The sequence below is a fragment of the Sus scrofa genome, chromosome 7, assembly GCF_000003025.6.
Source record: "Sus scrofa isolate TJ Tabasco breed Duroc chromosome 7, Sscrofa11.1, whole genome shotgun sequence".
NCBI classification, from domain to species: domain Eukaryota; kingdom Metazoa; phylum Chordata; class Mammalia; order Artiodactyla; family Suidae; genus Sus; species Sus scrofa.
The window spans coordinates 93892562-93911884 of record NC_010449.5 but is presented as its reverse complement, the minus strand read 5'-3'; the positions used below and the strand labels follow the sequence as shown (position 1 = coordinate 93911884).

The following is a 19323-nucleotide window of genomic DNA, read 5'->3' as shown; positions in this document are numbered from 1 at the left end:
TTGCCTAGTATTATAAAATAGGGAATGGAGAGTTTCCATTGTGGCATAGCAGGAATGGAATCCCACTAGGAACCGTGAGGTTGCCAGTTCGATCCCTGGCCTTGCTCAGTGGGTTAAGGATCCAGCATTGCCATGAGCTGTGGTGTAGGTCGCAGATGCAGCTCGGATCTGGCGTTGCTGTGGCTCTAGCATAGGCCGGCAACAACAGTTCTGATTAGACCCCTCCCTACCTAGGAACCTCCATATGCCGCGGGTGTGGCCCTATAAAGACAAAAGACAAAAAACAAAACAAAACAAAACAAAAAACAAAATAGGGAATGAAGGACAGGACCTTATCTTAGGAGGGAGTGGGTACCTTTTGGAAATTGGAAAGTATTCCTAAATAATGACATTGCACCTGTGTCAACATTGCTCAGCTCTGCTCTTCTTGCACTCTTACGACTGGCAATCTTTTTCAGTAAGCATTTCTAGAAAGGCAGATACCTCCTGCCACTGCCCAGTAACTTCCACAGGTTCCCTGTAGGACCAATAGGCTTTGTCTCATATCTTCATTTTCATCTCATATCTCCATAGCACGATATACATGGAGCTTGGTAGAAACAGTACAGAAATGAAAAGAGGTTATCCGACTTACCCTCAGGGGCCTCTTTCAGTCAGTAGCACAGCAAGGTTAAATGCCTCCCCATCAGACTTATTTTATTTCCAAAGAATTGGTGACATTGATGTATCAACTCAGGACAAACAGAGAGGACTCCTTCTGCTCAGTAGTACTTGGGCTTTATAGCTTCGGGTGGTATAAAGGCTACAGACCCAGGTAATGTGTCAGCCTGGACATTTCAGATGTGATAAACACACATTGGTCACTAGTGTTAACAGTTTTCTCTCCCTTCCAGTCACAGGTGCAGAATGGGCCTGTGGGACATCAAGGTGATGGGGAACCAAGTGGTATTCCCATAACTGTGGTGCTGGTGCCAGTGTTTGCCCTCATCATGGTAGCAGCCTGGGCCTTCATGAGATACCGCCATCAACCTTGAAAAGCTCGCTTTCTTCCAGTGCTCCCAAAGAAGAACACACATCCCTTTCTCTGACCTTCCTCCCCTGCCGTTCTCCCATAACTTTCCCTTCCCCACATGGCCAACTCATGATTTAAAGAGACTGTTACCCAACCAGAACCTTGCTGTTTGAAATCTTTGGTGGGAGAGTAAAGGCATTGTTTGAAGGAAAACTGAAGAAAGGACTTGCTTGGAACAAATGAAGAGTTATTTATGTTAGTAGGACCGCCAGAAGTTCAGCTATAACCCAAAGAGGAAAAGGCCCAGTCTTCTCATCACCATGGGTGATTCTTTCTTTTCTTAGCTGGCATGTGTCAAAGGCCAGCCATAAGAGAAAGTAAGGATTTTTCTTTTCAATAATCTTCCTTGGGAAGTTTCTGTGGCCTTTATTTAATTTCTAAGTACCTACTTGGGTGCCTACTTTGTATCAAATGAAGGCAAATGAGAAGAGCATTTCTATTTTTTTTTCAAAAGCAAATATATATAAATACATATGCATATATGATCATATAATAGTAATGCCTTATGGAGAATTAAAGAGGTGGAAAGCAGCTCTGGTCCCTGGGCTTCCAACGTGGGTTAAAAGATAATCTTAATTGAAGAATTCAATACGTAAAGGGAGTGAGAGAACAAGCCTTAAAAGAGACTGCCCAATCTGGATCATTTAAAGAAAGCAAACAGAAGCAACTAATTAAAACTCTTGGAATGATATTTCTTCTCCTAATGATAATTTTGGTGAAGTTGAGGTAAAATGCCATAATCCAGCTTTGCACAAGTCAATCTGTTTAAAAAACTTGGGAGATGTAAAGATAAATGTTACTAGTCTCTAGGCTACCCTAGTGGCTGTTTTGGTACCTCACAGTCTGTTAAAGGATCAGCTGGAATGATTGTGGTGAGAGCTATGGCCAAACCAACCCAGTGAAAGAACTCTAAGAAGAAACAGAATAGTGTCTCCAAGATGGCACCTCAGGCTATCTATCAGTCTTTCCTTTTTCTGTTAACAGGTAAAATCTAAGAGAAGGGACTGCTGCTCCCCAGCGGGATGGGTATGAAATCAGCGCTGCTTCCATTCAATTAAGTTACAAGCGTTTGGATTGCTAATTTTTTTGGAAAGGCACTAAACACTGGTTGTGGCTTTTAATGAAGAAACCATTTTACAGGGAAAGGGACGGAGCTTTGTTTGTTTTAGGGGTAGGGAAGTTTGGTGGCTGTTTGATGGGAAAAGGTTATGGATGAATGGATGTTAGAGAATATCAAGAATGTTAATGAGGTGGGAACCCTCCTGCTCATGGGGTTCTGAAGGTTGGTTTTAAAGCACTAAGGAAAGCTGAACCAAGGCTAGTTTTCTGGCTTTAAGAAAATCATTTCCAGGAGTTCCCGTTGTGGCCTAGCGGTTAACAAATCCGACTAGGAACCATGAGGTTGCGGGTTCGATCCCTGGCCCCGCTCAGTGCGTTGACGATCTGGCGTTGCCATGAGCTGTGGTGTAGGTTGCAGACATGGCTCGGATCCCGCATTGCTGTGGCTCTGGTGTAGGCCGGTGGCTACAGCTCCGATTAGACCCCTAGCCTGGGAATCTTCGTATGCCACAGGAGCAGCCCTAGAAAAGGCAAAAAGACAAAAAGACAAAAAAAAAAAAAAAAAAAAAAAAAGAAAAAAGAAAAAGAAAGAAAATCATTTCCATCCTCTAAATACACTGATCAGACTATAGGCTTTGTATAATCTTGGTATCGAGAGTTTGAAGACTTTCCCTCAGGCAGTCAGTTGTGTGCAATTTTTAGCATGGTAAGAATTTTACACATGTTGATTGGACCTCAGCTTTGTTAAGACTTAATACAAAGAAGCAAAATACATAGCCTCCATCTCAAAGAGGGTTGTGTTTGTTTGTTTTGTTTTGTTTTATGGTTCCAGTTGGGAAGAGAACCCTTATACATCTAAAATAAGATAATATAGGATTACCTGCACAGGCAGGGCAATGTAAGTTGGTGTGAAATTTATATTGCACATGGCAGAATGGAGCAGTTACTAAGAATGGAGGCACTTGAGAAAGTTCCACAGAGGAAGGGAACGAGTTAAGGACCCTTGAGGAGCTCACCATCTAATTAACAGCATCCACGTATAGATGAGAAGTTAAGATAATATCATCAGGTTAAGTAATAGTTGAGAACAATAATGAAAAGAAACGGTACTATTCAGAATATGATGCAGTGACAAAAACAAAAGACGTGCAGGCACATTTTTAAGAATTCAGAAAAGGAAAGCTGTCATATGGTGGCATCAGGCCATAGTGGAAAGGGAAGTCTTTAAAAAATAAAAACCCCAGTAAGGGCTTGCCTCTGGGTCCCCTATTGGTATAAGAAGAAATTTGCTTTAAACACTCATATTAGGATTTCTGCCTTCAGACCCTCTATTGGTTCAATACCTCTGAGACTCACTTAGATAACTGCCTTCATAGAGTCCACAAAGAAACCCTGACAGTGTTCCAGTTCTCACCTCAACCAGCCCACTGTGGAGGCCCAACCTCTAGTGCCCTCCCTGTATCTGAAGGAATGTCCATCAGCGTCTATAATGGGCCTGCTTCTCTTCCCCTCAGGGTTTCAGCATTAACTCCTGAGAGGGCCTTGACACACACAAAATGAAGCACATGGCAGGCAGGAAGGAAAGCTCTTTGGTTTTTTGTTTGTTGTTAGATGTAAATAAAAACACCCATGCCAGCTCATCGTTGGTAGATGGGTTTTTTTGCTTTGGTTGATAATTGGGATTCCGATGAACTTTAGTAAATTTAGGTTTTTTCCTCTGGAATTAAAGCATTTGAAGGTCAGTATATTCATGGTTTAGACATTTTGCTACTGCAATTATATTCTTATTTCTGATTCTCTGGAGAGCTAAATTACTGTCATAGATGGAGTATTGGTGTCCATTGTAGGTCGTCAAAAGAATTCATGCTCTTTATACTTTGAATCTAATATTTCTGGCACTTTATCAATTGTATCTAAAATTCCTCCCACCTAAATTACTATGTTCAAAGTTTTAAAACATGAATGAAAATATTTGTATGACCATATACTTGAAAGACTTCTCAGTATTTATCATCCAGTATCATTTCTAGTAAGACTAATTGTTTGCTTCAGTTATCTCTGTTTTCTTTTCCTGCCAAGTGTTAAGCAGTGCTGTTGATGTAACTTAATCACACCATCTAGCCATGTGTAATGGAAAAAGGAAATTAATACATGTGACTGCATTCTTAGCCATGGACTGAACTAAACCTTGGTTGGTAACACTGTGTTCATGCCTGAGGTCTAAGTATTGTTAAAAAGACACTAAGGAAAAGAGAATAAATTGCATTCTTAGCCATGGACTGAACTAAACCTTGGTTGGTAACACTGTGTTCATGTCTGAGGTCTAAGTATTGTTAAGAAGACACTAAGGAAAAGAGAATAAATTGCTTTCCTAAGATTACATAGGTGGTAATAATAGAATCAGGATTTAAACTCAGGAGTTCAGGTGCCACCACCTATAATAGTTTCTCATTGGCTGTGGTTCTCAAAGTGAGGTCACTGGACAAAGTGAGGTTACCTGGGAACTTGTTAGCAAAGCAAACTCTTGGGCTTCAGCCTCGACTTACTGAATCAGAAATTGTGTAAGGCACCCAGCAATCTGTTTTAATAATCCCTCCAGGTGACAGATACTAACGTTTGAGAATCACTGCTCGATGCCAATAGTCACCTTTCTCTCAGGTTAGAATCACTGGAGGAACTTATAAAAATCCTGATGCCCAGGCTGCACCGAGACCAATTAATAGAATCTCTGGGTGTGGGACTCGGCAGCGGTACCACAGAGTTCACCGGGTGATTCCAGTGTGCAATGTCAGACAAAAATGCTCTCTGCCATTTACACCGAGGCATGCTTCAAATGATTAAACCACCTATAGGCATCACTCCAGCCAAAAATGAGAATTTCACTTGGGCCTTTTCAGAGCCTCACCTCTCATTAGCTTCTACCTCACGTAGAGATGTGGAATAAGAAGTAGCATTCTTTGGCTTCTGATTTGCTAAGGACTGACCAACTTCCAGCAAAACGTATTAGTGGAGCATGTCAGTTTGTACATCTATTGAATGAAAACCAACTTTAGAGCATTGGAGCTAAAAGCTTCTGAGTTGGATCTATCTTAGAGATGAGAAAAATCAAGGTTCAGGAGACGTAAACTCACTTAACCCAGATCAAAGACATTGTCGCAGAGGTAGGTGCCCTTTCTGTTTCTCATATATGTCTTGAATGTATCCACTACATGAACATAGACAAAACTATCCTTTTTATCTCAGTCCGCTTCCAGGATCTTCTCTCTTTGGGCCTTAAATAAAGACCAGAAGAACTGATTGACAGCTGAAGGGTATTGCAAGTATCATGCAAAACTGAGAGATTACACAGAATAATCTGAGGAAGACCTAGTATTCAGTCAGATGAGTTCTCATGAAGACAAATTCCAGTAGTTCGAATGGAGAGAAGTATGTTTTTTTTTTTTTGACGTTGGACATTGTTTTTGTTGTGTAAATAAGCAATTTATAAAAATGAAACAACCTCAGGTTCTCATAAGGGGAAATAGAGTTCATGTAATTTCATGTGAAGCCAATAAAGCTTTTATTCAAATCTGTTTTAGTGGCAATTGGTCTCTAGATGGATGAGAGTTTTTCCCTCCCCTCAACAAATGAGTGCCTTCTGTGTGCTAGGTGCCGAACATGCAAATATAAATAAAATATAGTCACTCTTAAGCTGAATAGCTCGCCTGAAATGTGGGGAGATTTGTTGGTGATCTTGATGTTAATGTATTTTTCTGATATCACCTAGAAGTAGTAGGTTGAGTGGTGAAGCTCTTTATCACTCACCTGGAATACAGTTTACAGTTACAGTTGGTTTACATGTGGTTGCTGTCCTGGAGTTAGCCCCTTTTGTTGTGTCTTTTTTATCAGAATTTTTTTTTTTTGGTCCTTTTAGGGCCACACCCAGAGCATGTGGAAGTTCTGAAGCTAGGGGTCAAATTGGAGCTGCAGCTGCAGGCCTACGCCACAGCCGCAGCAACATGGGATCCAAGCCACATCTGTGATCTACACCACAGCTCATGGCAACACTGGAGCCTTAACCCACTGAGTGAGGCCAGGGATTGAACCCACATCCGCATGGATAATAGTCAGGTTTGTTACCACTGAGCTACAATGGGAACTCCTGAAAATCTTGGAACTCACATCCAGAAGGGCAATTGACACAAAATGATAATAGTATTTTAAGGAATTCTGTTCTAAGAAAGAGATAGTAGGGAGACATAAATTTTGTTGACATGCTAATTTACTTATTTGATCATATTTGAAAAGGCAGAGTAGAATAAATAGGAACACTGTAAACAGACAATTTCAGAGCTCTTAGTTTGCTTTACAAACTTCTGAAGAGTGAATGAACATTTGCAGCCTAACAAGCCTTTTCATTCCCCTCCGGACTTTCCTGCGCTTGATGGGTCGAGAAAGGAGGGTGCTGCTTGAGGGATGTTGGTGATAATTGATGCTAAATAAAGAATATATCATTGAACTTGCCAAAAAAAGAAAAAAAGAACCAAGTTCTTAACAGCCATAGACTCTGGCCTGATGTTGATATTTATAGACTCCAAAGCACTTGATCTGGTTACCTGATGCATTTGATGGTGCTGCAATAACCTATATTATAAAACAGCATTGCTGTGTCTAATGAATCAAGTTATAGTAAACACTAGGTCCTGTTTCTGAATGTTTCCCTGACTGTCTGTCTGTGTCTTTCTTTCTCTCTTTATTTTCTTTCTTTCCCCTCCCCACAGCATATGGAAGTTCCCAGGCCAGTGAACAAATCCAAATCACAGCTGTGGCCTCTGCCACAACTGAAGCAACGCCCAGCCACTGCACCAGGACAGGGATTGAACCCACACCTCTGCAGAGACAATGCCGGATCCTTAACCCAAGGGGCCACAGCGGGAACTCCCATATTCTTTTTTTTTTGCAGGTGGAAAGGGAGAAAGGAAGAGAGCTGAACTGAGTACCTCAAATGTAAGCCAGTCATTAACAGTCATAAAAGAACTTTGTACTTACTGTAATCATTAAATGATTGACAGTCAGAGGAAAACAGAATGATCTTTCTTTCCAGTTTGTAGATTTGCAAGTGCAATCACAGAATTGAGTCCTGTTTTAATTCCATATCTGAAATGCTCATTTAAAGAGGAGTTTCTTATTACTGGTTTTGACATTGAACATTTTCATTGATTATTTTGTCAATTATATGTGCATTTTACACCCAGGACATGTTAATCTTTATAGGATGTTTTCCTTATGAACCTTACTTTATCTTGTTTCCTTTCTACTTTGATCCTAATGTCACATTGCATGCCTGGATCTAAACAGCAATTAGATCACGGAGATGCTGTGTAGCAACTTGGAAAACATACCACTGTAAAACCATATTTTCTAAGGAATATCATTACAAACTAAAAATGTTAATGATGCCATCAAAATAGATAATAATCTCTCCCTTGATGCTAGATAAGAAAAATGAGATAATAGTGTATCTAACTGTGCCTAGCTCAGTATTGGCATTCAACAAAAATGTGTTGCATTTGTCAATGAATCTTTACAATCTTTTTTTTTTCCACCTTATTTTGGGGATGGTTAAATAAATATCTCCTTACTTAATTGCCAACTTCCTAGGGTTACACCTCTAACAGAATAGAAAGAGGAAGGAAAAATCTAAATCATCAGTTTTCTTTTTTAACAAATTCTTTAAGTATAGCTGATTTACAATGTTGTGCCAGTTTTCTGCTGTACAACAAAGTTACCCAGTTTTATATATATACATGTATATATATATTCTTTTTCTCCTGTTATCTTCCATCTAAATGATCAATTTGAGGCCTAGCTTTGACATGGATGATAAGGAGATAAAGACAAGGCCTCTATCATGTACTGCTAATAATTGGGCTGATGATTAAGCTCTCATCAATTTAGTTCACTCATACTTCAGCCACCATGCTAAGCCCTTCATGAGTGTTTCCTTAAGCCTCACAACAACTGTGTAAGATAATTGCTGCTGTTATCCCCATTTTACAGACATAGAGAGTTTAAGTAATTTGCCTAATTACATAGCCAGAGCTGGGATTCAAACCCAGACAATTTAGGTCAAGAACCTATATACATAACCATGACACTATGCTGTCTCTAATCTCCATGGTTACAGGCACTACATCAGGCCATCCTTTTGTATAACTGAATGTCAGTGAATTCTCACAACTATGCAAGACAGTATTAATAATTCCATTTTTATAAATAAGGTAACTCAAGTCTTAAGGAAATTAATGACTTACTCAAGACAGCTATTTAGTGCCAGACCTGGAATTTCTTGCAAGCCAATGAGTACCTCTCTTCCATCATTCCAGGAAATGAAAGTGTATTATACTAAATTCAGTTCAAAAATGCTAGCACAGCCTTCCATTATGGATAATAGGGAATTGACTGCATTAGGTTAAGCAGTAGAACCATTCATTTTATACAAAGTTTAAAAGCAGTTACCAACATTTACTGTCTTACTTGTACCCGCTCCATTCCTCCAAACTGTACAAGATACATAGACAGAAAAGGGTTTGCGCCATGGGATGTAAAAAGACTTGTCAGAACCATATTTACCTTTTGCCTCAGTTACCTTGCATATAGCTGACTTTGATATGAAAAGAAAAGGCAATTTACGTTGTTCATCATTGCTGTGTCGTATGACTTAAGCAAAGTTCAGGCCTGGAGTCAAAGTGCTAAGAAGGTATGTAAGTCATCAGTTACATAAGAAACCACTGCAAAAATTAATGGCTTAATTTTTTAAAATAATTTTTTTAAAAGATTCTATGGATTGGAGTTCCCTTTGTAGCTCAGCAGAAACAAATCCAACTAGTATCCATGAGGATGCAGGTTCGATCCCTGGCCTCACTCAGTGGGTTAACGATCTGGCATTGCTTTGAGCTGTAGTGTAGGTTGCAGATGTGGCCTCAGATCTGGCTCTGGTGTTGCTGTGGCTGTGGTGTAGGCCGGCAGCTGTAGCCCCAGTTTGACTCCTAGCCTGGAAACTTACATATGCCACAGGTGTAGCCCTAAAAAGTAAAAAAAAAAAAAAAAAAAAAAAAAAATTCCGTGGATTGACTGAGTGTTTCTTCTGTTACCACTTAGAGTCACATGGAACTGCATTCCTCTGATGACAGAATGGGTAGGTGATCCACATTGGCCTCTCTCTCCTGTCCGACACTTAGTGCTGGCTACAGGCTAGAGTGCCTTGGTTTTTTTCCACATGGCCTCTTATCTTCCAATAGACTAGACTGGGCTCTTCACAGCATGGGATGGAGGTTTCTCAGGGACTTGTTCCAAGAAGGCAAGCCCCAATGTGGAAAGCACCAATCAAGCCTTTGCACTTGGCACATTTGCTAATGTCTTATTGGCCAGACCAGGCCATGGCCAAGCCTAGAATCATTATGGAATGGGAACTAAACTCCACCTCTTGATATGAGTAGAGTAAAGATTGTGTGGCCATTTTTTATCTGCACAGAAAGAAACTAGACTTCAAACACCAAAGACCAGGGGACAACAAACTTTGTTAAAGGACAAGATAGCAAATATATTAGGCTTGCAGGACTTGGGTCTTTGCAGTTTGGGAGTGAAAGCAGCCATAAACAATCTGTAAGTAAAAGGGTATGGCTGTGTTCTAGTAAAATTTTATTTACAAAAACATGGGATCCTTCCAGACTATAGTTTAAGGACTGCTGCCAATGAATATTAAAGGTTGAGATAGACTTTTGATACTGAAAATGAGAGGAGAAAGCTTTCAAAGGTGGATTCCTTTGAGTCCCAGATTGAAGAGCATTGACACATTTCTTAGGAATGGTTACTTTTCAAAATCTCTTATCCTCCAAGAAAGAGAAGCCAGAGAAAGTCCAATGAAAATTTTCCCTGGTGTAATTTTGGAAGTGAGTTGAAGAGTAACGATTGTCAAACTTAGTGAAGCACCCATCATAGCCAGGACATAATCCAAAACCCAAGGATTCACATAGAAATTAGAGCAATGTTAAAAGCTCACCAGGCACCTTTTGGAAATTAGTTCATGTCATGCTCAAATAATATTAATAGATCAAAATTATTACCCCATGCTAAAGATGGAGAGATACAACTTTGGAGATGAGAAGTTACCATCTCTAGGTAATATAACTGGGTTTCAACAGTCAAGATTTGAAGCTCCATCACATTTTCTTTCGTTTTGATTAAAGCCATCATTGATGCAGATGACATGATACTATACATAGAGAATCCAAAAGACACCACTGAAAAAATACTAGCACTCATCAATGAATACAATAAAGTTGCATGATACAAAATTAATGTACAGAAATCTATTGCATTTCTAGACACTAACAACAAACTATCACAAAGAGAAATTAAGGAAACAATCCCATTTATGATCACATCAAAAGAATAAAATACTTAAGAATAAGGAGGTAGAATGACTATACTCTGAAAACTATAAGACACTGATGGAAGAAGTTGAAGATAACAAACAAATGGAAAGATATACCATGCTCATGGGTTGGAAAAATTAATGTTGTTAAAATGACTGTATTAACCCAAGGCAACCTACAGATTCAGTGCAATCCTTATGAAAATATGAATGGCATTTTTCCCAAAACTAGAACAAATAACTCTAGAATATGCATAGAAACACAAAAGACTCTGAATGGCCAAAGACATCTTGAGAGAGAGGCACAAAGCTAGAGGTATCATACTTCCTGAATTCAAACTATATTGCAAAGCTACAATAATCAAAACCCACATTTATATGGCAATTAACTTACAACAAAAGAGGCCAGAAAATACAATGGGAAACAGTCAGCCTTTTCAATAAATGGTATTGGGAAAACTGGACAACATTCTCACCTCAGAAACAAATATAAACTCAAATTAAAGACTTCAATGTAAGCCCTGAAATCATAAAACATCTAGGAGGAGACATAAACAGTACATTCTTTGACATTGGCCTTAGCAGTTTTTTGGTTTTTGGGGGTTTTTTTTGATATGTCTCCTTAGAGAAAGGAAACAGAAAATAAACAAATGGAACCTAGTCAAACTAAAATGTTTCTTGCACAGTAACAGAAAATATCAACAAAGTGGAAAGCCACCTTATGAATGGGAGCAGATATTTGCAAATAATATATCCAATGAGGTGTAATAGCCAAAATGTATAAAGAACTCATACAACTCAATGTGAAAAAAAAAATCTGACTAAAACATGGGCAGAGAATCTGAACAGACATTTCTCCAAAGAAGACATATAGATGACCAACAGGCACATGAAAAGATGCTCATCATCATGGATCATTAGAGAAATGCAAATAAAAACCCAATGAGATGTGACCTCATGTGTCAGAATGGTTATTTTCAAAAAGAGAAGAAACAAAAAGTGTTGGTGAAGATGTGGAGAAAAAACCCTCATGAACTGTTGGTGGAAATGCAAATTGGTGCAGCTACTATGGAAAACAGTATGGAGGTTTGTCAAAAACTAAAAGTGAAACTACATATGATTGAGCAATTCCACATCTGGATATGTATAAGAAGAAAAGGCAAACACTAATTCAAAAGGCCATCAGCTGATTTTTCTGCAGAAATTTTGGAGACCAGGAGGGAGTAGCATTGGCATCATATATTTAAAGGCTAATAACTTTATTTTTTAAAATAGCTAGAAACTAAAAAATGTAATAACTTTAAATAAGTGCAATACATAAAAATATGGAATCACCATGTTGTACACCTGAAACCAATGTAATATCGTAAATCAGCTACACTTTGATAAAAAAGAAAAACAGAAGAAGTTACTTTTGTGCTCATGGTGATTCATTTCCAGCTGAGTTCAATCTTACCTGTCTCTTCTTGAATATCCCTGGCTGCTCTGATTTTAAAAAATCCTCCAGTATTGCATACAGCACATTTATGTGGCAGTACATTCTTCTTTTCTAAATATGTTGTGTGTGTTACTGGTTCCAACTAAAAGATACGATCCACACGAGGAGAAATCAAAGGAGTAAAGTTATTGATGGTAACTGCCTTATTTTGAGTTGAGTCCATTTACAGGCATTTCTACGCAGAAATGATTTTTGAAGAGATAAAAGAGATAATGATCAGGATAATGATGCAATAGTCTGAAAAGCCAAAAAGAAACTAAAGTCAAAATTTTTTCTAATCAACTTTTTTGAGGCATACAATAAAATTTACAGTTACAAAACTAGAGTGAGGTACCATTGCATACCAGTCAGAATGGCCATCATTAGAAAGGCTACTAATAACTGGAGTTCCTGTCGTGGCTCAGTGGTTAACAAACCTGACTAGTATCCATGAGGACTCAGATTCGATCCCCTGGGCCTGCTCAGTAAGTTAAGGATCTGGTGTTACCATGAGCTATGGTCACAGGCATGGCTCAGATCCTGCGTTGCTGTGCCTGTGGTGTAGGCTGGCAGCTACAGCTCTGATTCAACCCCTAGCCTGGGAACTGCCATATGCCACAGATGTAGCTCTAAAAAGACAAAAACAAAAAAGAAAAAGGACACTAATAATGCTGGAAAGAGTGTGGAGAAAAGGGAACACTTTTAACACTTGGTGGGAAGGTAAATTGGTGAAGCCACTGTGGAAGACAATATGGAGTTTCCTCAAAAGTAATTATCTCCCATTCTGTAGGTTGTCCTTTTGTTTTGTTTATGGTTTCCTCTGCTGTGCAAAAGCTTGTAAATTTGATTAGGTCCCATGGGTTTATTTTTGTTTTTATTTCTATTGCCTGGGACAGTGACCTAAGAAAACATATGTACAGTTGATGTCAGAGAATGTTTTGCCTATGTTCTCTTCTTGGAGTTGTATGGTGTCTTCTTATGTTTAAGTCTTTAATCCATTTTGAGTTTATTTTTTTCTCCTCAAAATTCTTACAAGGAGAATCATCCATTCTCTTCTCCACTTCGTACTTTAGTTACAAATTGATGCCTTATTTCATTTTGTGTTGAGAAAAAAGAAAAGTCAGTAACTATCTAAAGACTGCACCAAATGCATTTATTCTTTCCCGTGACTTCTCCAAGAGACCAGGCCACCTCTCAACATAGACTTTTTCTAATTTTTCCCTTGTTTCTTCCTAATACCCCTGTGCCAGGATCCTTAGCCCAGCCTGTCCTACTCATGAGTCCACCATTGTTATGTAACAGCCTCCCTGTCCCTGCTCCACCTCTCTGGGGATGCCAGGCCTCCAGCCTCTCTCTGCTCTCCTCAGGACCATACTGCCGTTGAGGTTGCTCTTCCAGGGAGAGCCTTGCCTGCCTCCCGCTTGACTGCAGTTTCTTTGGCCCCAGGCTTCCTCGCTCATGGGACCTGCTTCTGCCCAGGCCCAGCTGCGAGGTGATCCCTGCTTGCCTCTGCTCTGGTTATTCCTGGGCCCGATCTGTTGCTCCTATGCGCCACCAGGATGGCGCTTCACTGCCTCTGAAATTGTGATCCCCAGGAAGGTGTCCCACAGAGTGAGTACAGCTGAGATACAAGGCCAGCTCTCCTACAAGATTCGCTTCGGTGGCCAAAGACATGTGGTTCACATGAGAGTCAAGAAAAGCTTGCTGCCCAGACATTTCCCTGTCATCACCGACAATGACCAAGGCGCCATGCAGGAGGACTACCCCTTTGTCCCTCGAGACTGTTACTACTATGGCTACCTGGAAGGGGTTCCTGGGTCCATGGGCACACTGGACACCTGCCATGGGGGTCTGCGTGGCATGCTCCAGGTGGACGACTTCACTTACGAAATCAAACCCCTGGAAGCGTCTTCCAAATTTGAGCATGTGATTTCTCTGCTTGTGTCACAAAAAACACCAGGAGAGGATGAAAAATGTAAGATTGGAGGGGAAGATACAAATCAAGCAGATGAGGAGGCCTTGCTTGCTGAGATGCCTAGAGCAGGACCTGTGTATATGTGGTGGCCACACAGGAAATCCTTAAAAATGCACTATACAGTTTCTTACTCATTATATCTTCAGCAGACTAATCAGACACTTATAGTTGAGAATGTGATGATTTTAAACAACATAGTACATTCAATTTTTCTATATAACCTTGTTGAAGTTCATGTACGTTTGTTGTGCATATGGACAAGGACAGAAAAGTTTGAAGTAGGTGCTAGAAAATGGAGGTCTATTGACAATGCTGTAGCTCACTTTGGCTACTGGGAAATTAATCTCCATAACCTACATCCACGTGATTGCTCAATTCTTTTTACTGGCGATAAAGCCCACCATGCTAATTATTTTGCCTTCAAGAGCGGATTGTGCAAACCCAATTGGGGATCATCATATATATTTCTAGCAAGATATCACATATTTATGGGGGCATCTCTTTCAGCACATGTTATATGCCATCTTTTCGGCTGTGACCACGATACATCAGGTTGTCACTGTTTCCGAAGAGCAAAATGTGTCATGGCTCCTGAGCCTGGTTTTCTAGATGTGATGAGCAATTGTTCTTATGGGTCACTTGCCAGTTGGGTTAACGGAAGGTGGGATGGTTGTTTGAGTGCTCGCAACATACCATATGATAATATTCCATATGTAGCTCCTCGTTGTGGTGATAAGATCAGAAATCTGAGGGAAGACTGTGACTGTGGCACCTTAAAAGACTGTGCTAAGGACAAGTGTTGTGAGAGCCATTGTGTTTTCACCCTTGGCAGTTCATGCTATCAAGGACCTTGCTGCATTGACTGTAAACATGCACAACCTGGAAAAGTGTGCAGAGATGTTCTTGGTATTTGTGATCTACCAGAATACTGTACTGGGACAACGCATGCTTGTCCAAGGGACAGTTATATCCAGGATGGAACCCCATGTTCACCACTGGCTGTTTGTGTGAGAGGAAACTGTAGTGACCGTGACATGCAGTGTCAGGCCCTCTTTGGCTTCAAAATAAAAGATGCTGCACCAGCGTGCTATAAAACATTGAATGTCAAGGGTGACCGATTTGGAAACTGTGGGGTGAAGCCGCACCAAGGAGGAAGTCGTCCTGTTCCATGTGAATTAGATGATATTTACTGCGGATTGCTGCACTGTACTGCTATCAGCAAAATTCCTAGTGGAAATGAGCACACTACATTTCGTCATATATTAGTACACGACGTGAAACCACAAACATGCTTTGGGTTCGACGCACACCATTCTTCACAAGTACCAGAAATGGGGCTTGTAGTTGATGGTGCATCATGTGGTCCAGGAAAATACTGCAAGGACCAAAACTGTACTTTTTATCCAGACTTGAGGTTTGACTGTGATGTCCAGAAATGCAATTTCAGAGGAGTCTGCAACAACAGAAAGCACTGTCACTGTCAGCAAGGTTGGAAACCACCAAATTGTAGTGCCGTAGGAGCAGGGGGCAGTGTAGATAGTGGCCCTCCCCCTGATAAACACATGTATAGTGGAACCAAAATAGTAACGGAAATAGACAAGGAACTAGTTCTCCTGCTTCTTCGTTTTTTCCTTTTTTTGCTTTCGGTAGTTGTTGGTGCACTTTTCCAGCTATAAGAAGTTATAAGTCAGAGATATGTGGAAACATCTACTAAAAAGAAGAACTGCCTTGGACCCAAGTAGATACGAACTGGAACACACAAAATAGAGAAAATCACATTGGCACTTACTGGGAAAAAATGATCCAGAATCACTCTGATAATTACATAATCCTATAGTTATCCTGAAGTTGTTATCTTGAAATAAAATGACTTGGCAATTTAAAAAGAGGCTGTGTGGCTAAATGCATTTAATATTTTACATCTGGCCATAGTCTAACTATCCCTAGAGAGGACAGTGGGACCTATCAGATTCACCAGCTTGTACTTATTTATGTTGTGAGACTAATGTTTTATCGATGTGACTGTAGCACATCTTGTTTGAACTGACATTTATAGTTCATTAGACTTTTCCTAGGTTGGTGATATACTAGATTTTTGTTATTGGTTCACATTCTTGCTAGTGTTAAATAAGCCTAATATAAAAGATGGCATACAGGACACCTTGACAGATACAGTAAGAAGATAGAAAATTTGGTGTCACAGGCACATGATTATAAACTGTAGTTCAACAAGCTGGTAAGTACGTGATCTTGCCCAAAGGCATTGGCTTTCAGAGAATCAAAGCTCTATCTGATCTGTGACATTGAGAGATGAGAGGTAGTTTTCCAGGGTTTTGCCATGGTTAAAAGAAAGGACTTAAGAAGGGCCTAGAATATGGTAGGCACTTAATAAACATTGATTTTATCATTCACATTATAGTCTCACGATTACCTTGGGTTGTTTTAAAACGGAAGTATTCCAAGTATAATGACTTTGGAATTTTGTATCTTTTATGGTCCAACCACCCCACAAGGAGACATTGATTGCTGATATATCGATTTTTTTTAGGCCCCTACTTGTTAATGCCTACCATCTCGCATTTAAAATCACAGGAGTGGCCTAAGCACAGCAGGATGGAACTGACTGACTGATACATATACAGAGGCCAAAATTTACATAAAAGGAAACAAGAAGCAAACGCTACATAAGAGAATATTAGAAGCAGGTCTCATAAGTGAGCTGCGTTCTATTCATGCTACTTAAATGCCTCAGACCTTGCATCAAACCCCTCTCTGAAAACATGGAGTCCAGAGGAGGGTAGCTCCCTAAGGGCAGCGGAAGGCTGCAGCAGTAGAGAATCCACTTAACCCAGTGGAGAAGCATAATTTGTCCAACTTCCCCATCTATAGAGTTCTGTTAGGCAGTGTTCTTGTCCATGGGGTTGATCTGGTAGAGTGACCTGGATCTTCATCCATGACAGGTTTGAGCCCTGTCTTACTACCCCTTGTCAAACATGGGTTAAGGCATTTGCTCTTTGCACCAATGTCTATTAAAATCAATGTTGGATGACCTTTTGCTAACATGGTTATTGCTGGTTGATACAACGGTAATTGATGAAAGTTTATCTTCCAAGGGCCAGCTTGGATGGGGTCATTTTGTTTTAAATCGAGCAGTTCATTTGCCAAAACATGATAACTGTGGTCCCTGTAGCCTGTTTTGTTTTGTTTTTTCTCTCTTGATTTCCATTTTCCCAGTATCTACTCATATCCTTACTGATCTGTTTTGCACTGGTGAAGGATCTTTTGTTTCCCTCAAGCTGTTTAATTTATACTACCATACACTTGAGTGTGTATGGTATCCTCTCTGGTTATCATGCTAGTTCCAGAATGTTGAACTAAGTGTTTAACCTGAGGATGGGTGTGATCTCCAGTCTATTTTAGGTTTCTAAACAGCATTTGATAGTTCAGGTATAGGTCAGACCTGAAAAAAAAAAAAAAAAGTGGCTGTCCCAGGTTAAGGCCCAACATGGGTATTCCTTAAAAGCAGTTTCTAATTGATACCAGACATGTGAGAGAAAATACTTACAGCCTAGTTAACACAGCTGGATTATTCTCAGACAAGGGCAGCAAAGCTCAGGGAGATGTTGTTCCTATTGCTCGGGCTGAGGCACACCAGGAAATAGTGAAGTTCCAGAACAAAGGTAAGAGGGAGCATCAGAAGGGGAAGAAGAGAATCAAGGATGCTGAAAGGAAGACAGGGATGAGGTGAGAAGGGAGGTGAGAAAGGAGTGGTGTTGTGAGACACAGGGACATAAGTAAACAGAAAGACAAGGTCTCGGGGACAGGAAGAATTAATGTGAAAGTTGCATAATAGGGGCCACAAAATATTAGGACCAGTTCAAAATACTTCTTCTCTTGGCTTCTTTGTACCAACGGAGGTAAGCCGCCTGTGGTGTGATGGCTATCCTAATGTCCTTTCTTCTAAGTTGCCACCTTTACAATTTAACATGGCTGGGAAACCAAAGGGCCCCTGCAGTTCTAGACGGTACTCAGCGAAGAAGAAATTAATAAGAGTAAGGACCTTTGTAGCAGACCATATTTCTACAGCACATCTTCCAGCAGTTTGGGTAGATGGGCGTTTCCGCTGGTAAAAGAAGTCTGAGACAGAGGGAGAAACATGTCCCACGTGAGGAACAATGCCTAATTTCCTGCTTATCCAAAGAACGCAAGAAAAGCAAAAGACTGACTTCAGTCTAACAGAAGTTCAAGAGATTTATGGCCGTAACATCCAAGCTATGAAAAAACAAACAAAAACAAAGCAATTGAGAACAGGAGGAGGATTTAACCTCCACACTGAAGAAAATTAGGGTTTTTTGATGGACTGTGTTTTTAACCTCCCCGAGCAGTGTTGGAACATTTTCCACCCTCTCACAGGAAATGGCACCATTTATTTTTTTACAAAAGATTTAATGTGACTCCAGTAGAGGGTAAGGCTTCATTGAGCTGAACCATATCAGAGAACAACTATAGATCAGACCACGTGACTTCACTATTGAAGCAGGGTCAGAGTTCTTTGTTTTGTTTGTTTTGGATTTTTTTTTCTTTTGGTCGCTGCAGTGACAGCACAATATCCTTAACCTGCTGTGCCACAAGGGAATTCTCAAGGATTTTTACAAGATAGGAGGAATTGGAGTCACTGCTATATTTTAACTTTAGCAGCAGTTTAACCTTTAACCAAAACTAGTGCACAAGACTCCTTCCTGTTATCCTGCCCCTTGGAGGAGTCCCGATAACCACCAGGATACTACTGCTGAGAACTGCCTTTGCAAGGCTTGTGGTAGTTTTATGGGTGTATGCGTCTAAGAAAGAAGAAATAAATGGGGCAGAATAGAACATAAGGGGAAACAGGGGACTCTCTATTGTGTTGCTTTTGAAATTTTGCACCTTTGTCCTCCAGGAGTCTGAGACTTCTCAGGTCAAGGTTGCTACTCAAGTCCATTCACAGGTACCATTGCCCAAAGGAGTTCCAGGAGTCGGCCAAGTGTGTCACTGGCTTCCACAGGTGATCCTCCAAGCCTCGACTGAGGATTGGCAGCCTTACCTCCCTTGGAACACAGCGTCTAATGCTCTATTCTTAACGGGACTCTTCCTCTCACAGGCTAGTCCTTGGACAAAGGATGACTGAGGGGCCCTGATGGCAGCTGTAGCCTGCAGTTCCATGGCACTCATGCTGTGTTCCCGACAAGAGTGCACTCCCTGTGTGACCTGGAGAACACACAGTTGCTGGGAGTGCTGGCAGGAAACCACCAGTGGATCATTAAGAGACACGGTAAGGGGGATCACCC

The 19323-nt window shown here is 40.4% G+C and overlaps 2 protein-coding genes across 3 annotated transcripts in view; both read left to right on the top strand.

Annotated features, from left to right (window-relative positions):
- SYNJ2BP (synaptojanin 2 binding protein) overlaps nt 1-5703 on the top strand; it is a 68155-nt gene extending 62452 nt beyond the window's left edge. The window contains exon 4 of one of the 2 annotated variants that reach the window (XM_021098201.1): nt 894-5703. In XM_021098201.1, the coding sequence (XP_020953860.1) occupies nt 894-1034 (141 nt within the window). In that variant the 3' untranslated portion in view covers nt 1035-5703. 2 annotated transcript variants of the gene reach the window in all.
- On the top strand, nt 13483-18988 carry LOC110255249 (disintegrin and metalloproteinase domain-containing protein 20-like). The gene has a single exon (XM_021100074.1). It carries the CDS (start codon nt 13483-13485, stop codon nt 15673-15675), a length of 2193 nt encoding a protein of 730 aa, XP_020955733.1. The 3' UTR covers nt 15676-18988.

Coding starts and splice junctions, on each gene's coding strand:
- LOC110255249 (XM_021100074.1), top strand. CDS start 13,483: ATGGGACCTGCTTCTGCCCAGGCCCAGCTGCGAGGTGATCCCTGCTTG.